General features: G+C 41.4%; 1 protein-coding gene, 6 non-coding genes and 5 pseudogenes across 7 annotated transcripts in view; 5 read left to right on the top strand and 7 right to left on the bottom strand.

Annotated features, from left to right (window-relative positions):
- The window catches only part of LOC140296621 (uncharacterized), a 581,862-nt gene extending 579,908 nt beyond the window's left edge, over nt 1–1,954 (top strand). Inside the window, exons 15-16 of the mRNA XM_072379734.1 lie at nt 1,237–1,252; nt 1,636–1,954. Of these exons, the coding sequence (XP_072235835.1) occupies nt 1,237–1,252; nt 1,636–1,954 (335 nt within the window). The remainder of the gene's footprint in view (nt 1–1,236; nt 1,253–1,635) is intronic.
- Nucleotides 1,955–4,572: 2,618 nt separating this feature from the next.
- Nucleotides 4,573–4,688, bottom strand: LOC140296008 (5S ribosomal RNA). The gene has a single exon (XR_011912923.1). It is a non-coding gene; the product is annotated as a 5S ribosomal RNA (ribosomal RNA).
- A 2,323-nt stretch (nt 4,689–7,011) lies between these two features.
- LOC140299730 (5S ribosomal RNA) lies at nt 7,012–7,130 on the bottom strand. Its single transcript, XR_011914762.1, has one exon. It is a non-coding gene; the product is annotated as a 5S ribosomal RNA (ribosomal RNA).
- A 2,276-nt stretch (nt 7,131–9,406) lies between these two features.
- Nucleotides 9,407–9,525, bottom strand: LOC140298501 (5S ribosomal RNA). The gene has a single exon (XR_011914147.1). It is a non-coding gene; the product is annotated as a 5S ribosomal RNA (ribosomal RNA).
- A 357-nt stretch (nt 9,526–9,882) lies between these two features.
- On the top strand, nt 9,883–9,988 carry LOC140296459 (5S ribosomal RNA; annotated as a pseudogene).
- A 1,813-nt stretch (nt 9,989–11,801) lies between these two features.
- On the bottom strand, nt 11,802–11,910 carry LOC140294779 (5S ribosomal RNA; annotated as a pseudogene).
- Nucleotides 11,911–12,267: 357 nt separating this feature from the next.
- Nucleotides 12,268–12,373, top strand: LOC140296458 (5S ribosomal RNA; annotated as a pseudogene).
- A 1,816-nt stretch (nt 12,374–14,189) lies between these two features.
- LOC140297273 (5S ribosomal RNA) lies at nt 14,190–14,308 on the bottom strand. Its single transcript, XR_011913047.1, has one exon. It is a non-coding gene; the product is annotated as a 5S ribosomal RNA (ribosomal RNA).
- A 357-nt stretch (nt 14,309–14,665) lies between these two features.
- LOC140296456 (5S ribosomal RNA) lies at nt 14,666–14,771 on the top strand (annotated as a pseudogene).
- Nucleotides 14,772–16,587: 1,816 nt separating this feature from the next.
- On the bottom strand, nt 16,588–16,706 carry LOC140301136 (5S ribosomal RNA). The gene has a single exon (XR_011914901.1). It is a non-coding gene; the product is annotated as a 5S ribosomal RNA (ribosomal RNA).
- Nucleotides 16,707–17,063: 357 nt separating this feature from the next.
- LOC140296455 (5S ribosomal RNA) lies at nt 17,064–17,169 on the top strand (annotated as a pseudogene).
- A 1,816-nt stretch (nt 17,170–18,985) lies between these two features.
- On the bottom strand, nt 18,986–19,104 carry LOC140301014 (5S ribosomal RNA). Its single transcript, XR_011914889.1, has one exon. It is a non-coding gene; the product is annotated as a 5S ribosomal RNA (ribosomal RNA).

Genomic DNA, 19,104 nt, shown 5'->3' with positions numbered 1-19,104 from the left:
ATTGTCATTTCAACAATTGTCATCTCAAGGCACTTAAATAATATAGTCCAATTCAAGACAATTGGAATTCAATTAATTAATTTCAAAATAATCAAATTAATTCATGTAGAGCCAATTAAAAAATAATATCCTAGCTAAGGAAACCAACAGAATGCACTGAAACTTGTCTTCAGTCTAATCTAACCGTTCTGAGCGTGCCTGTGGCGACTGTGGAAAGGAACGACTCCCTTTTAACAGGAAGAAACCTCTGGCAGAACCAGACTCAGGAAGGGTGGCCATCCACCTCGACCAGCTGGGGTTTGAGAAGACAGAAGAGGGTGAAAAAACACCATAACACCATTCAAAGGATACCTGTTGGAACAGGGAAACAGAAATTAATAACCACAATAATGTCACATGTACATAATAGCAATTGAGAAATTAAACAGGGGGAAAAAGAGAGCAAAGTGAGGAAAGGTGTGACAGATGAGGTCCCCCAGCAATCTAAGCCTATAGCAGCTTAACTATGGGATGTTTCAGGATTACCTGAGCCATCCCTAACTATAAGCTTTATCAAAAAGGAAAGTTTTAAACCAAATCTTAAAAGTGGAAAGGGTGTCTGCTTCTCTGACATTTACTGGCAGCTTATTCCACAAGAGAGGGGCCTGATAACTGAAGGCTCTGCCTCCCATTCTACTTTTAGAAACTCTGGGAGCAACAAGTAAACCTGCAGTTTGGGAACGAAGTGCTCTGTTAGGAAAATACCTTACAATGAGATCTTTAAGATATGATGGAGCTCGGTCATTAAGAGCTTTATATGTGAGGAGAAGAATCTTAAATTCTATTCTGAATTTAACAGGGAGCCAATGAAGAGAAGCTAAAACTGGAGAAACATGATCTCTCCTATTAGTTCTCATCAGAACTCTGGCTGCAGCATTTTGGATCAGCTGGAGGCTTTTCAGAGAATATGTGGGACAGCCCAATAATAAGGAATTACAGTAGTTCAATCTTGAAGTAACAAATGCATGAACTAGTTTCTCTGCATCACCCTGAGACAGGATGTTCCTGATTTTAGCAATATTACGAAGGTGAAAGAAGGCAGTCCTAGAAACCAGTTTTATATGTGCGTCAAATGATAAATTCTGGTCAAAAATAACTCCAAGGTTCCTCACTGTAGAACTAGAAGCCAAGGATCCAGCTGTCTGTATAAAACTGATACTGATAAAATGTTAAAAGTCTCCTGTGTTTCTGTATCAGCTCCAGCAGCGGTGCTGTAATGGTGATGATGGGATGAGACATGAATACCACAGTTTTTCATATTTACAGTTAACTGGAGTTGATTTATCTATTGTCAGGAACCAAAATAAAACTAAATTGTAAAAAGCTCAGGCTGAAATTATGACTTCTGTGTTGTTAGGATCGGTTTCGTCCCAGTTACAAAAATAAGATTAGAAAGCAATAATTAGAGCCACAGATGACATCATCAGTGCACTGTCAGCCAACACACTGACAGCCAGCTCCTCTCCTCATCATGTGAGCTTTAGGGGATTCTCATTTTGCCTTGTTATCCAGTTTACCTGCACAGAAACAGAACAAGCAAAGACGGGCATGTCCACACATGTGAGCTCAGTTCAGTGTGGAGTTGGTGACGTGCAGAGTGCACATCTCCAATGTGCAGCATGCCAAAATGAAAAGAAGGTTCTCAGTGAGAGAAGTTCCGGATAATATTTCTGGTGAAAATGAGGGAGAGGACACAGAGCAGCATGGAGATACGGATGAGCAGGTTTCTGAGGAGGAAGACAAAGTGGAATATCATCCAGAAGACACTCATCTGATGAGTCAGATGAGGAGGTCACCGGTGCTGAAGCTGCTCCTGCTGAAAGACTCAAGTCCAAAAATGGTAAGATGTGTTGGAGCTCAGTACCTCATGATGTACATGATGGCAGGGCAGCTGCTGCAGACGTCATCAAAATGACTCCTGGAATCACAGGGTTTGCTGTGACCAGAATCAGTGACATCAACACATGTTTTGAGCCATTTATGCCATTAAAAAGAGTCAAACCTTGAAGGAACAAAAGTCCATGGCAACATGTGGAAAGACACTGATGAGGAACACCTGGATGCTTCTTCTTTTTGCTGGAGTGCACAGATCCTGCAATGAGGCCACTGATCGTCTCTGGGACGCATCGACAGGAAGAAATATTTTCGAGCAACAATGTCACTTCAGACCTTTCAAATGATATCAAGAGTCCTCAGATTTGACAACAGAGATACCAGAGCAAGCTCTGACCAGCCTGCTCCCATCAGGGCTGTCTGGGACAGATGGGTGCAGCTCCTTCCACTGTCTAATGTCTTGTTTAATGTCCAATTGTTTTCTCCTCATACATTTTTTTGAACAGGAAAACATCTGAAAAACCTTTTAAATCATTATGTTGAGAATTCCAAAGTTTGACTCCTGCAGCTGAGATACACATTTGTTTTAAATTGGTTAAATTGGTTGTCCCAGTAGAGGGCCTGTGTAGAAATCCCTCCGTTAGCTCTCCTATAGCCGCAAGTAGCCACATAACAGCACCTATGAGCTAACAGAGCTATAGTACACGTTCGTTCATTCATTTTTCTTAAAGTATTGGTGAAATTAAGACAGATAATGTCTTATTTAGAGGCTGCATCGTCCCATTAACTCCGTTATATGGATATACGCTGATTGCGAGTTTTCTAAATAGCTCCCGAAGGACGCCGACTTTCGCCAAACTCTTCTGTGAGTAGATGAAACGTATTTCATGCCAGAAATAAGGTCCAGGTTTTAAAATACAGGAGTTCCCCTTTAAAGCAACTCCTCTCACACCAAAGCTATTTAACTCTGAAAGTTATATTGAATGATCAATAGTGTGAAAAGCTTTCTTCAGCTCAATGAATGGTTCATATGGTAAACTTCTTTCTGTCCGTTGCAGTTGGGATTTCTTCTGTCACCTTCATTATTGCTGCAGCTGTAGACCTATTTGACCCAAACCCATATTGACTCTCATTCAATAAGCTGTTGTTTTCAATAAAACTATCTAGTTTCTGAACAAACTGTGAAAGTATTGATATTGGTCTGCAGCTGTTAAAGCTATGTCTATCTGATGTCTTTAGTTGAAACATGTGATCACCTCATGACACATCAGGAAGTTGATCAGCTTCAGCTGCTGCTGATTTGTTGGCAGACGCCTCAGTTTCTCTTTGGCTCTCAGTTTGCTGGTTCCTGGATTTCCTGGATCTGTTGACATGTCCCAGGTACTTGTTGTGTTTGATCCTCATACATTTAACTTTGTCCTTAGAAAGGATGAGTTCCAAAAAGGGAAACAGGGACTGCTTTTGCATTTGACACAGCCGATATCATGCCAATGTTCATTTGGGGCTGCAGTTTTTGCTTTAGTTTCAGACTTGTTATTAGACTGGAATGTTGAGGAGTTTCTGTGACAGATAGGCTCCAGTCCCCCTGAAACCATGATTTAAAGAAAGTGGAAGGATGGAAAGTTTTGGGGACATTTATTCATTCATTCCACTTCAGCATTTCTGTTTCAGGGAAGATTCCAACTTTAATGACATTTTTTTTTTATCAGATTTAATGTGAAGTTATCCTGAAGAAAATTAATATGACCACTTACAAAACAATAATGGACTTTAAATGAGTTTTTCAAAGAGGTAAGTTATGGTTGAAATTTCTTATGGCTTTGATTTAGATTCAGTTTGATGGTCAGTTCACCCCCAGACGATGCAACTTACCCCCTGACCCGGATCAGCTTAGCCCTAACCTGGGGCAAACAGGAAGCCTTTAGCTTATAATTCACTTATAAAAGGTGACAGTGGTGTAGATCCTTTACAAGCACTGATGCCACACTGAGAAATATTCAACTCCCAGTAAAAGTTCTGAATCTAAAACCTCACTCAGGTAAAAGAATCAAAGTGTCATCAGCAACATTTACTAACACTTCCACCAGTAAAAGTATTTATTCTGCAGAGCAGCTCTCAGTGTTTGCTGTTAGATATAAAGTTGCCTGTTTGACAGTTTAAAGTGGCTGCACGTGCACTTTTTCTATCTGGCCTCAGCAAATCTCTGTAATTTATTCATTTGTGTTTGGAAAACATTAGAAACTTTATTTCTGAGCCCACATCAGTGGGTTCTGGTTGTTAAAACATAGATGAGGAGACAGTTCAGTGTGTGAGGATAAAAGCAGAGGAGAACCTGGGACATCTGAGCAGATCTGGGATCAGCACCTTGGATATCAGCAGGGATTCTTAGGAAGGAAGGAAATGGGATGAATCTGCAGACTGCAGGAAGATCTGTTAACAGTCTGCAGACTAATGTGAGACAATAATATTTGTGTGTGTTTGGTATCCAGAAGAATTGAGACAGATGAAGTCACTGTGAGCTGAGCAGTGCTGGAAGATGATATGACAGAGTGACCTAAATGAGTTTTATGTGTGCGCTCATTTCCAGTCTTTGACAAAGATTGAAAAGTGAATTTATTTGACCGATTTCCTTCCTGATGTGAAGTATGTCATGAAGCTGTCCGTGTTGAGTGAGCAGCAGCGCCTCCTGCAGGTGTAAAAAGCTTACAGCACCTGGTATTCCCAGGCGGTCTCCCATCCAAGTACTAACCAGGCCCCCTGCTTAGCTTTCGAGATCGGACGAGATCGGGCGTGTTCAGGGTGGTATGGCCGTAAGCGAGGGAGTCAGTCACAAATCAGCTTTTTATAGATGCTGAAACAACATCTATTACTGTGTTCTGACTTCTAGAATATAATGTAACTGTTTAAAAATGAGCAATTTGTGATGATTTCATCTAACTAAGCAGCCTCGGTCTCTCTGTGTGACGCTGAACACAAAACTACACACAGGGAACAGAAGAGGTCGACAGACACTAAGTTATCTGAGAGTCTCACTTTCAGCTGCAGAGAACCAACACGAGAGAGAAGAACATGTGCAGGATCAACATCAGCCTCTCAAGCCAATTAGGTGAAAAACTAAAAGGAACATATGGTTCAAGCAGCTATATAATAGATATTTGTTACGGTGACTTTTGCTTATGGCCACACCACCCTGAACATCCCGATCTCGAAAGCTAAGCAGGGGGCCTGGTTAGTATTTGGATGGGAGACCGGCTGGGAATACCAGGTGCTGTAAGCTTTTTCTCTTCTCTCTACAACCTGCAGGGGGCGTTGACACACTTCACATCCACAATCAAATCAATTCACCAGAAAGCTTCTTTTTTTAAACAAATTCTCTAGAAACTGGAAGTGATCAATGCTGGATCATCACTGGAATCACACAGTCTTAAAGTGGAGCTTCTTCTTCTTATGTTTCTATGCAGCTGAACACTCACATCATGATGATGACTGACGTGTGTAGAAATCCTGCTCTTCAGCACATTTAATTTCTCATCCAACAAGGTTTAAAGTTCCCATTTTTCAGCTTTGATGCTGCTTCCACATCTCTTATTGTCTGTAATGCAGCTTCAGCTGTTATTTGATGTCTTTTGTTGAAACATGTGATCACCTCATGACACATCAGGAAGTTGATCAGCTTCAGCTGCTGCTGATTTGTTGGCAGACGCCTCAGTTTCTCTTTGGCTCTCAGTTTGCTGGTTCCTGGATTTCCTGAATCTGTTGACATGTCCCAGGTACTTGTTGTGTTTGATCCTCATACATTTAACTTTGTCCTTAGAAAGGATGAGTTCCAAAAAGGAAAACAGGGACTGCTTTTGCATTTGACACAGCCTATATCATGCCAATGTTCATTTGGGGCTGCAGTTTTTGCTTTAGTTTCAGACTTGTTATTAGACTGGAATGTTGAGGAGTTTCTGTGACAGATAGGCTCCAGTACCCCTGAAACCATGAATTAAAGAAAGTGGAAGGATGGAAAGTTTTGGGGACATTTATTCATTCATTCCACTTCAGCATTTCTGTTTCAGGGAAGATTCCAACTTTAATGACATTTTTTTTTTAATCAGATTTAATGTGAAGTTATCCTGAAGAAAATGAATATGACCACTTACAAAACAATAATGGACTTTTAAATCAGTTTTTCAAAGAGGTAAGTTATGGTTGAAATTTCTTATGGCTTTGATTTAGATTCAATTTGATGGTCAGTTCACCCCCAGACGGTGCAACTTAACCCCTGACCCGGATCAGCTTAACCCTAACCTGGGGAAAAGAGGAAGCCTTTAGCTTATAATTCATTTAAAAAAGCTGATTATGAACTTCTTTCAATTTGATTAGTGTTGATTTTGAGTCAGGTGACAGTGGTGTAGATCCTTTACAAGCACTGATGCCACACTGAGAAATATTCAACTCCCAGTAAAAGTTCTGAATCTAAAACCTCACTCAGGCAAAAGAATCAAAGTGTCATCAGCAACATTTACTAACACTTCCACCAGTAAAAGTATTTATTCTGCAGAGCAGCTCTCAGTGTTTGCTGTTAGATATAAAGTTGCCTGTTTGACAGTTTAAAGTGGCTGTACGTGCACTTTTTCTATCTGGCCTCAGTAAATCTCTGTAATTTATTCATTTGTGTTTGGAAAACAATGGAAACTTTATTTCTGAGCCCACATCAGTGGGTTCTGGTTGTTAACACGTAGATGAGGAGACAGTTCAGTGTGTGAGGATAAAAGCAGAGGAGAACCTGGGACATCTGAGCAGATCTGGGATCAGCACCTTGGATATCAGCAGGGATTCTTAGGAAGGAAGGAAATGGGATGAATCTGCAAACTGCAGGAAGATCTGTTAACAGTCTGCAGACTAATGTGAGACAATAATATTTGTGTGTGTTTGGTATCCAGAAGAATTGAGACAGATGAAGTCACTGTGAGCTGAGCAGTGCTGGAAGATGATATGACAGAGTGACCTAAATGAGGTTTGTGTGTGCGCTCATTTCCAGTCTTTGACAAAGATTGAAAAGTGAATTTATTTGAGTGATTTCCTTCCTGATGTGAAGTATGTCATGAAGCTGTCCGTGTTGAGTGAGCAGCAGCGCCTCCTGCAGGTGTAAAAAGCTTACAGCACCTGGTATTCCCAGGCGGTCTCCCATCCAAGTACTAACCAGGCCCGACCCTGCTTAGCTTCCGAGATCGGACGAGATCGGGCGTGTTCAGGGTGGTATGGCCGTAAGCGAGAGAATCAGTGACAAATCAGCTTTATATAGATGCTGAAACAACATCTATCACTGTTTTTCTGACTTCTAAAATATAATGTAACTGTTTAAAAATGAGCAATTTGTGATGATTTCATCTAACTAAGCAGCCTCGGTCTCTCTGTGTGACGCTGAACACAAAACTACACACAGGGAACAGAAGAGGTCGACAGACACTAAGTTATCTGAGAGTCTCACTTTCAGCTGCAGAGAACCAACACGAGAGAGAAGAACATGTGCAGGATCAGCATCAGCCTCTCAAGCCAATTAGGTGAAAAACTAAAAGAAACATATGGTTCAAGCAGCTATATAATAGATATTTGTTACGGTGACTTTTGCTTACGGCCACACCACCCTGAACACGCCCGATCTCGAAAGCTAAGCAGGGGGCCTGGTTAGTATTTGGATGGGAGACCGGCTGGGAATAACAGGTGCTGTAAGTTTTTTCTCTTCTCTCTACAACCTGCAGGGGGCGCTGAAACACTTCACATCCACAATCAAATCAATTCACCAGAAAGCTTCTTTTTTTAAACAAATTCTCTAGAAACTGGAAGTGATCAATGCTGGATCATCACTGGAATCACACAGTCTTAAAGTGGAGCTTCTTCTTCTTATGTTTCTATGCAGCTGAACACTCACATCATGATGATGACTGACGTGTGTAGAAATCCTGCTCTTCAGCACATTTAATTTCTCATCCAACAAGGTTTAAAGTTCCCATTTTTCAGCTTTGATGCTGCTTCCACATCTCTTATTGTCTGTAATGCAGCTTCAGCTGTTATTTGATGTCTTTTGTTGAAACATGTGATCACCTCATGACACATCAGGAAGTTGATCAGCTTCAGCTGCTGCTGATTTGTTGGCAGACGCCTCAGTTTCTCTTTGGCTCTCAGTTTGCTGGTTCCTGGATTTCCTGAATCTGTTGACATGTCCCAGGTACTTGTTGTGTTTGATCCTCATACATTTAACTTTGTCCTTAGAAAGGATGAGTTCCAAAAAGGGAAACAGGGACTGCTTTTGCATTTGACACAGCCTATATCATGCCAATGTTCATTTGGGGCTGCAGTTTTTGCTTTAGTTTCAGACTTGTTATTAGACTGGAATGTTGAGGAGTTTCTGTGACAGATAGGCTCCAGTCCCCCTGAAACCATGATTTAAAGAAAGTGGAAGGATGGAAAGTTTTGGGGACATTTATTCATTCATTCCACTTCAGCATTTCTGTTTCAGGGAAGATTCCAACTTTAATGACATTTTTTTTAATCAGATTTAATGTGAAGTTATCCTGAAGAAAATGAATATGACCACTTACAAAACAATAATGGACTTTTAAATCAGTTTTTCAAAGAGGTAAGTTATGGTTGAAATTTCTTATGGCTTTGATTTAGATTCAGTTTGATGGTCAGTTCACCCCCAGACGGTGCAACTTACCCCCTGACCCGGATCAGCTTAGCCCTAACCTGGGGCAAACAGGAAGCCTTTAGCTTATAATTCACTTATAAAAGGTGACAGTGGTGTAGATCCTTTACAAGCACTGATGCCACACTGAGAAATATTCAACTCCCAGTAAAAGTTCTGCATCTAAAACCTCACTCAGGTAAAAGAATCAAAGTGTCATCAGCAACATTTACTAACACTTCCACCAGTAAAAGTATTTATTCTGCAGAGCAGCTCTCAGTGTTTGCTGTTAGATATAAAGTTGCCTGTTTGACAGTTTAAAGTGGCTGCACGTGCACTTTTTCTATCTGGCCTCAGCAAATCTGTGTAATTTATTCATTTGTGTTTGGAAAACATTGGAAACTTTATTTCTGAGCCCACATCAGTGGGTTCTGGTTGTTAAAACATAGATGAGGAGACAGTTCAGTGTGTGAGGATAAAAGCAGAGGAGAACCTGGGACATCTGAGCAGATCTGGGATCAGCACCTTGGATATCAGCAGGGATTCTTAGGAAGGAAGGAAATGGGATGAATCTGCAGACTGCAGGAAGATCTGTTAACAGTCTGCAGACTAATGTGAGACAATAATATTTGTGTGTGTTTGGTATCCAGAAGAATTGAGACAGATGAAGTCACTGTGAGCTGAGCAGTGCTGGAAGATGATATGACAGAGTGACCTAAATGAGTTTTATGTGTGCGCTCATTTCCAGTCTTTGACAAAGATTGAAAAGTGAATTTATTTGACCGATTTCCTTCCTGATGTGAAGTATGTCATGAAGCTGTCCGTGTTGAGTGAGCAGCAGCGCCTCCTGCAGGTGTAAAAAGCTTACAGCACCTGGTATTCCCAGGCGGTCTCCCATCCAAGTACTAACCAGGCCCGACCCTGCTTAGCTTCCGAGATCGGACGAGATCGGGCGTGTTCAGGGTGGTATGGCCGTAAGCGAGAGAATCAGTCACAAATCAGCTTTTTATAGATGCTGAAACAACATCTATTACTGTGTTCTGACTTCTAGAATATAATGTAACTGTTTAAAAATGAGCAATTTGTGATGATTTCATCTAACTAAGCAGCCTCGGTCTCTCTGTGTGACGCTGAACACAAAACTACACACAGGGAACAGAAGAGGTCGACAGACACTAAGTTATCTGAGAGTCTCACTTTCAGCTGCAGAGAACCAACACGAGAGAGAAGAACATGTGCAGGATCAGCATCAGCCCCTCAAGCCAATTAGGTGAAAAAAATAAAAGAAACATATGGTTCAAGCAGCTATATAATAGATATTTGTTACGGTGACTTTTGCTTACGGCCACACCACCCTGAACACGCCCGATCTCGAAAGCTAAGCAGGGGGCCTGGTTAGTATTTGGATGGGAGACCGCCTGGGAATACCAGGTGCTGTAAGCTTTTTCTCTTCTCTCTACAACCTGCAGGGGGCGCTGACACACTTCACATCCACAATCAAATCAATTCACCAGAAAGCTTCTTTTTTTAAACAAATTCTCCAGAAACTGGAAGTGATCAATGCTGGATCATCTCTGGAATCACACAGTCTTAAAGTGGAGCTTCTTCTTCTTATGTTTCTATGCAGCTGAACACTCACATCATGATGATGACTGACGTGTGTAGAAATCCTGCTCTTCAGCACATTTAATTTCACATCCAACAAGGTTTAAAGTTCCCATTTTTCAGCTTTGATGCTGCTTCCACATCTCTTATTGTCTTTAATGCAGCTTCAGCTGTTATTTGATGTCTTTTGTTGAAACATGTGATCACCTCATGACACATCAGGAAGTTGATCAGCTTCAGCTGCTGCTGATTTGTTGGCAGACGCCTCAGTTTCTCTTTGGCTCTCAGTTTGCTGGTTCCTGGATTTCCTGGATCTGTTGACATGTCCCAGGTACTTGTTGTGTTTGATCCTCATACATTTAACTTTGTCCTTAGAAAGGATGAGTTCCAAAAAGGGAAACAGGGACTGCTTTTGCATTTGACACAGCCTATATCATGCCAATGTTCATTTGGGGCTGCAGTTTTTGCTTTAGTTTCAGACTTGTTATTAGACTGGAATGTTGAGGAGTTTCTGTGACAGATAGGCTCCAGTCCCCCTGAAACCATGATTTAAAGAAAGTGGAAGGATGGAAAGTTTTGGGGACATTTATTCATTCATTCCACTTCAGCATTTCTGTTTCAGGGAAGATTCCAACTTTAATGACATTTTTTTTTATCAGATTTAATGTGAAGTTATCCTGAAGAAAATTAATATGACCACTTACAAAACAATAATGGACTTTTAAATCAGTTTTTCAAAGAGGTAAGTTATGGTTGAAATTTCTTATGGCTTTGATTTAGATTCAGTTTGATGGTCAGTTCACCCCCAGACGGTGCAACTCAACCCCTGACCCGGATCAGCTTAGCCCTAACCTGGGGCAAACAGGAAGCCTTGCGCTTATAATTCACTTATAAAAGGTGACAGTGGTGTAGATCCTTTACAAGCACTGATGCCACACTGAGAAATATTCAACTCCCAGTAAAAGTTCTGCATCTAAAACCTCACTCAGGTAAAAGAATCAAAGTGTCATCAGCAACATTTACTAACACTTCCACCAGTAAAAGTATTTATTCTGCAGAGCAGCTCTCAGTGTTTGCTGTTAGATATAAAGTTGCCTGTTTGACAGTTTAAAGTGGCTGCACGTGCACTTTTTCTATCTGGCCTCAGCAAATCTCTGTAATTTATTCATTTGTGTTTGGAAAACATTGGAAACTTTATTTCTGAGCCCACATCAGTGGGTTCTGGTTGTTAACACATAGATGAGGAGACAGTTCAGTGTGTGAGGATAAAAGCAGAGGAGAACCTGGGACATCTGAGCAGATCTGGGATCAGCACCTTGGATATCAGCAGGGATTCTTAGGAAGGAAGGAAATGGGATGAATCTGCAGACTGCAGGAAGATCTGTTAACAGTCTGCAGACTAATGTGAGACAATAATATTTGTGTGTGTTTGGTATCCAGAAGAATTGAGAAAGATGAAGTCACTGTGAGCTGAGCAGTGCTGGAAGATGATATGACAGAGTGACCTAAATGAGTTTTATGTGTGCGCTCATTTCCAGTCTTTGACAAAGATTGAAAAGTGAATTTATTTGACCGATTTCCTTCCTGATGTGAAGTATGTCATGAAGCTGTCCGTGTTGAGTGAGCAGCAGCGCCTCCTGCAGGTGTAAAAAGCTTACAGCACCTGGTATTCCCAGGCGGTCTCCCATCCAAGTACTAACCAGGCCCGACCCTGCTTAGCTTCCGAGATCGGGCGTGTTCAGGGTGGTATGGCCGTAAGCGAGAGAATCAGTCACACATCAGCTTTTTATAGATGCTGAAACAACATCTATTACTGTGTTCTGACTTCTAGAATATAATGTAACTGTTTAAAAATGAGCAATTTGTGATGATTTCATCTAACTAAGCAGCCTCGGTCTCTCTGTGTGACGCTGAACACAAAACTACACACAGGGAACAGAAGAGGTCGACAGACACTAAGTTATCTGAGAGTCTCACTTTCAGCTGCAGAGAACCAACACGAGAGAGAAGAACATGTGCAGGATCAGCATCAGCCCCTCAAGCCAATTAGGTGAAAAAAATAAAAGAAACATATGGTTCAAGCAGCTATATAATAGATATTTGTTACGGTGACTTTTGCTTACGGCCACACCACCCTGAACACGCCCGATCTCGAAAGCTAAGCAGGGGGCCTGGTTAGTATTTGGATGGGAGACCGCCTGGGAATACCAGGTGCTGTAAGCTTTTTCTCTTCTCTCTACAACCTGCAGGGGGCGCTGACACACTTCACATCCACAATCAAATCAATTCACCAGAAAGCTTCTTTTTTTAAACAAATTCTCCAGAAACTGGAAGTGATCAATGCTGGATCATCTCTGGAATCACACAGTCTTAAAGTGGAGCTTCTTCTTCTTATGTTTCTATGCAGCTGAACACTCACATCATGATGATGACTGACGTGTGTAGAAATCCTGCTCTTCAGCACATTTAATTTCACATCCAACAAGGTTTAAAGTTCCCATTTTTCAGCTTTGATGCTGCTTCCACATCTCTTATTGTCTTTAATGCAGCTTCAGCTGTTATTTGATGTCTTTTGTTGAAACATGTGATCACCTCATGACACATCAGGAAGTTGATCAGCTTCAGCTGCTGCTGATTTGTTGGCAGACGCCTCAGTTTCTCTTTGGCTCTCAGTTTGCTGGTTCCTGGATTTCCTGGATCTGTTGACATGTCCCAGGTACTTGTTGTGTTTGATCCTCATACATTTAACTTTGTCCTTAGAAAGGATGAGTTCCAAAAAGGGAAACAGGGACTGCTTTTGCATTTGACACAGCCTATATCATGCCAATGTTCATTTGGGGCTGCAGTTTTTGCTTTAGTTTCAGACTTGTTATTAGACTGGAATGTTGAGGAGTTTCTGTGACAGATAGGCTCCAGTGCCCCTGAAACCATGAATTAAAGAAAGTGGAAGGATGGAAAGTTTTGGGGACATTTATTCATTCATTCCACTTCAGCATTTCTGTTTCAGGGAAGATTCCAACTTTAATGACTTTTTTTTTTTAAATCAGATTTAATGTGAAGTTATCCTGAAGAAAATTAATATGACCACTTACAAAACAATAATGGACTTTTAAATCAGTTTTTCAAAGAGGTAAGTTATGGTTGAAATTTCTTATGGCTTTGATTTAGATTCAATTTGATGGTCAGTTCACCCCCAGACGGTGCAACTTAACCCCTGACCCGGATCAGCTTAGCCCTAACCTGGGGCAAACAGGAAGCCTTTAGCTTATAATTCACTTATAAAAGGTGACAGTGGTGTAGATCCTTTACAAGCACTGATGCCACACTGAGAAATATTCAACTCCCAGTAAAAGTTCTGCATCTAAAACCTCACTCAGGCAAAAGAATCAAAGTGTCATCAGCAACATTTACTAACACTTCCACCAGTAAAAGTATTTATTCTACAGAGCAGCTCTCAGTGTTTGCTGTTAGATATAAAGTTGCCTGTTTGACAGTTTAAAGTGGCTGCACGTGCACTTTTTCAATCTGGCCTCAGTAAATCTCTGTAATTTATTCATTTGTGTTTGGAAAACAATGGAAACTTTATTTCTGAGCCCACATCAGTGGGTTCTGGTTGTTAACACATAGATGAGGAGACAGTTCAGTGTGTGAGGATAAAAGCAGAGGAGAACCTGGGACATCTGAGCAGATCTGGGATCAGCACCTTGGATATCAGCAGGGATTCTTAGGAAGGAAGGAAATGGGATGAATCTGCAGACTGCAGGAAGATCTGTTAACAGTCTGCAGACTAATGTGAGACAATAATATTTGTGTGTGTTTGGTATCCAGAAGAATTGAGACAGATGAAGTCACTGTGAGCTGAGCAGTGCTGGAAGATGATATGACAGAGTGACCTAAATGAGGTTTGTGTGTGCGCTCATTTCCAGTCTTTGACAAAGATTGAAAAGTGAATTTATTTGACCGATTTCCTTCCTGATGTGAAGTATGTCATGAAGCTGTCCGTGTTGAGTGAGCAGCAGCGCCTCCTGCAGGTGTAAAAAGCTTACAGCACCTGGTATTCCCAGGCGGTCTCCCATCCAAGTACTAACCAGGCCCGACCCTGCTTAGCTTCCGAGATCGGACGAGATCGGGCGTGTTCAGGGTGGTATGGCCGTAAGCGAGAGAATCAGTCACAAATCAGCTTTTTATAGATGCTGAAACAACATCTATTACTGTGTTCTGACTTCTAGAATATAATGTAACTGTTTAAAAATGAGCAATTTGTGATGATTTCATCTAACTAAGCAGCCTCGGTCTCTCTGTGTGACGCTGAACACAAAACTACACACAGGGAACAGAAGAGGTCGACAGACACTAAGTTATCTGAGAGTCTCACTTTCAGCTGCAGAGAACCAACACGAGAGAGAAGAACATGTGCAGGATCAGCATCAGCCCCTCAAGCCAATTAGGTGAAAAAAATAAAAGAAACATATGGTTCAAGCAGCTATATAATAGATATTTGTTACGGTGACTTTTGCTTACGGCCACACCACCCTGAACACGCCCGATCTCGAAAGCTAAGCAGGGGGCCTGGTTAGTATTTGGATGGGAGACCGCCTGGGAATACCAGGTGCTGTAAGCTTTTTCTCTTCTCTCTACAACCTGCAGGGGGCGCTGACACACTTCACATCCACAATCAAATCAATTCACCAGAAAGCTTCTTTTTTTAAACAAATTCTCCAGAAACTGGAAGTGATCAATGCTGGATCATCACTGGAATCACACAGTCTTAAAGTGGAGCTTCTTCTTCTTATGTTTCTATGCAGCTGAACACTCACATCATGATGATGACTGACGTGTGTAGAAATCCTGCTCTTCAGCACATTTAATTTCACATCCAACAAGGTTTAAAGTTCCCATTTTTCAGCTTTGATGCTGCTTCCACATCTCTTATTGTCTTTAATGCAGCTTCAGCTGTTATTTGATGTCTTTTGTTGAAACATCTGATCACCTCATGACACATCAGGAAGTTGATCAGCTTCAGCTGCTGCTGATTTGTTGGCAGACGCCTCAGTTTCTCTTTGGCTCTCAGTTTGCTGGTTCCTGGATTTCCTGGATCTGTTGACATGTCCCAGGTACTTGTTGTGTTTGATCCTCATACATTTAACTTTGTCCTTAGAAAGGATGAGTTCCAAAAAGGGAAACAGGGACTGCTTTTGCATTTGACACAGCCTATATCATGCCAATGTTCATTTGGGGCTGCAGTTTTTGCTTTAGTTTCAGACTTGTTATTAGACTGGAATGTTGAGGAGTTTCTGTGACAGATAGGCTCCAGTGCCCCTGAAACCATGAATTAAAGAAAGTGGAAGGATGGAAAGTTTTGGGGACATTTATTCATTCATTCCACTTCAGCATTTCTGTTTCAGGGAAGATTCCAACTTTAATGACTTTTTTTTTTTAAATCAGATTTAATGTGAAGTTATCCTGAAGAAAATTAATATGACCACTTACAAAACAATAATGGACTTTTAAATCAGTTTTTCAAAGAGGTAAGTTATGGTTGAAATTTCTTATGGCTTTGATTTAGATTCAATTTGATGGTCAGTTCACCCCCAGACGGTGCAACTTAACCCCTGACCCGGATCAGCTTAGCCCTAACCTGGGGCAAACAGGAAGCCTTTAGCTTATAATTCACTTATAAAAGGTGACAGTGGTGTAGATCCTTTACAAGCACTGATGCCACACTGAGAAATATTCAACTCCCAGTAAAAGTTCTGCATCTAAAACCTCACTCAGGCAAAAGAATCAAAGTGTCATCAGCAACATTTACTAACACTTCCACCAGTAAAAGTATTTATTCTACAGAGCAGCTCTCAGTGTTTGCTGTTAGATATAAAGTTGCCTGTTTGACAGTTTAAAGTGGCTGCACGTGCACTTTTTCAATCTGGCCTCAGTAAATCTCTGTAATTTATTCATTTGTGTTTGGAAAACAATGGAAACTTTATTTCTGAGCCCACATCAGTGGGTTCTGGTTGTTAACACATAGATGAGGAGACAGTTCAGTGTGTGAGGATAAAAGCAGAGGAGAACCTGGGACATCTGAGCAGATCTGGGATCAGCACCTTGGATATCAGCAGGGATTCTTAGGAAGGAAGGAAATGGGATGAATCTGCAGACTGCAGGAAGATCTGTTAACAGTCTGCAGACTAATGTGAGACAATAATATTTGTGTGTGTTTGGTATCCAGAAGAATTGAGACAGATGAAGTCACTGTGAGCTGAGCAGTGCTGGAAGATGATATGACAGAGTGACCTAAATGAGGTTTGTGTGTGCGCTCATTTCCAGTCTTTGACAAAGATTGAAAAGTGAATTTATTTGACCGATTTCCTTCCTGATGTGAAGTATGTCATGAAGCTGTCCGTGTTGAGTGAGCAGCAGCGCCTCCTGCAGGTGTAAAAAGCTTACAGCACCTGGTATTCCCAGGCGGTCTCCCATCCAAGTACTAACCAGGCCCGACCCTGCTTAGCTTCCGAGATCGGACGAGATCGGGCGTGTTCAGGGTGGTATGGCCGTAAGCGAGAGAATCAGTCACAAATCAGCTTTTTATAGATGCTGAAACAACATCTATTACTGTGTTCTGACTTCTAGAATATAATGTAACTGTTTAAAAATGAGCAATTTGTGATGATTTCATCTAACTAAGCAGCCTCGGTCTCTCTGTGTGACGCTGAACACAAAACTACACACAGGGAACAGAAGAGGTCGACAGACACTAAGTTATCTGAGAGTCTCACTTTCAGCTGCAGAGAACCAACACGAGAGAGAAGAACATGTGCAGGATCAGCATCAGCCCCTCAAGCCAATTAGGTGAAAAAAATAAAAGAAACATATGGTTCAAGCAGCTATATAATAGATATTTGTTACGGTGACTTTTGCTTACGGCCACACCACCCTGAACACGCCCGATCTCGAAAGCTAAGCAGGGGGCCTGGTTAGTATTTGGATGGGAGACCGCCTGGGAATACCAGGTGCTGTAAGCTTTTTCTCTTCTCTCTACAACCTGCAGGGGGCGCTGACACACTTCACATCCACAATCAAATCAATTCACCAGAAAGCTTCTTTTTTTAAACAAATTCTCCAGAAACTGGAAGTGATCAATGCTGGATCATCACTGGAATCACACAGTCTTAAAGTGGAGCTTCTTCTTCTTATGTTTCTATGCAGCTGAACACTCACATCATGATGATGACTGACGTGTGTAGAAATCCTGCTCTTCAGCACATTTAATTTCACATCCAACAAGGTTTAAAGTTCCCATTTTTCAGCTTTGATGCTGCTTCCACATCTCTTATTGTCTTTAATGCAGCTTCAGCTGTTATTTGATGTCTTTTGTTGAAACATCTGATCACCTCATGACACATCAGGAAGTTGATCAGCTTCAGCTGCTGCTGATTTGTTGGCAGACGCCTCAGTTTCTCTTTGGCTCTCAGTTTGCTGGTTCCTGGATTTCCTGGATCTGTTGACATGTCCCAGGTACTTGTTGTGTTTGATCCTCATACATTTAACTTTGTCCTTAGAAAGGATGAGTTCCAAAAAGGGAAACAGGGACTGCTTTTGCATTTGACACAGCCTATATCATGCCAATGTTCATTTGGGGCTGCAGTTTTTGCTTTAGTTTCAGACTTGTTATTAGACTGGAATGTTGAGGAGTTTCTGTGACAGATAGGCTCCAGTGCCCCTGAAACCATGAATTAAAGAAAGTGGAAGGATGGAAAGTTTTGGGGACATTTATTCATTCATTCCACTTCAGCATTTCTGTTTCAGGGAAGATTCCAACTTTAATGACTTTTTTTTTTTAAATCAGATTTAATGTGAAGTTATCCTGAAGAAAATTAATATGACCACTTACAAAACAATAATGGACTTTTAAATCAGTTTTTCAAAGAGGTAAGTTATGGTTGAAATTTCTTATGGCTTTGATTTAGATTCAATTTGATGGTCAGTTCACCCCCAGACGGTGCAACTTAACCCCTGACCCGGATCAGCTTAGCCCTAACCTGGGGCAAACAGGAAGCCTTTAGCTTATAATTCACTTATAAAAGGTGACAGTGGTGTAGATCCTTTACAAGCACTGATGCCACACTGAGAAATATTCAACTCCCAGTAAAAGTTCTGCATCTAAAACCTCACTCAGGCAAAAGAATCAAAGTGTCATCAGCAACATTTACTAACACTTCCACCAGTAAAAGTATTTATTCTACAGAGCAGCTCTCAGTGTTTGCTGTTAGATATAAAGTTGCCTGTTTGACAGTTTAAAGTGGCTGCACGTGCACTTTTTCAATCTGGCCTCAGTAAATCTCTGTAATTTATTCATTTGTGTTTGGAAAACAATGGAAACTTTATTTCTGAGCCCACATCAGTGGGTTCTGGTTGTTAACACATAGATGAGGAGACAGTTCAGTGTGTGAGGATAAAAGCAGAGGAGAACCTGGGACATCTGAGCAGATCTGGGATCAGCACCTTGGATATCAGCAGGGATTCTTAGGAAGGAAGGAAATGGGATGAATCTGCAGACTGCAGGAAGATCTGTTAACAGTCTGCAGACTAATGTGAGACAATAATATTTGTGTGTGTTTGGTATCCAGAAGAATTGAGACAGATGAAGTCACTGTGAGCTGAGCAGTGCTGGAAGATGATATGACAGAGTGACCTAAATGAGGTTTGTGTGTGCGCTCATTTCCAGTCTTTGACAAAGATTGAAAAGTGAATTTATTTGACCGATTTCCTTCCTGATGTGAAGTATGTCATGAAGCTGTCCGTGTTGAGTGAGCAGCAGCGCCTCCTGCAGGTGTAAAAAGCTTACAGCACCTGGTATTCCCAGGCGGTCTCCCATCCAAGTACTAACCAGGCCCGACCCTGCTTAGCTTCCGAGATCGGACGAGATCGGGCGTGTTCAGGGTGGTATGGCCGTAAGC

Source organism: Leuresthes tenuis, unplaced genomic scaffold (assembly GCF_036924035.1).
Source record: "Leuresthes tenuis unplaced genomic scaffold, fLeuTen1.0.hap1 SCAF_1, whole genome shotgun sequence".
Lineage (NCBI taxonomy): Eukaryota > Metazoa > Chordata > Actinopteri > Atheriniformes > Atherinopsidae > Leuresthes > Leuresthes tenuis.
This window is presented reverse-complemented; position numbering and strand designations above follow the sequence as displayed.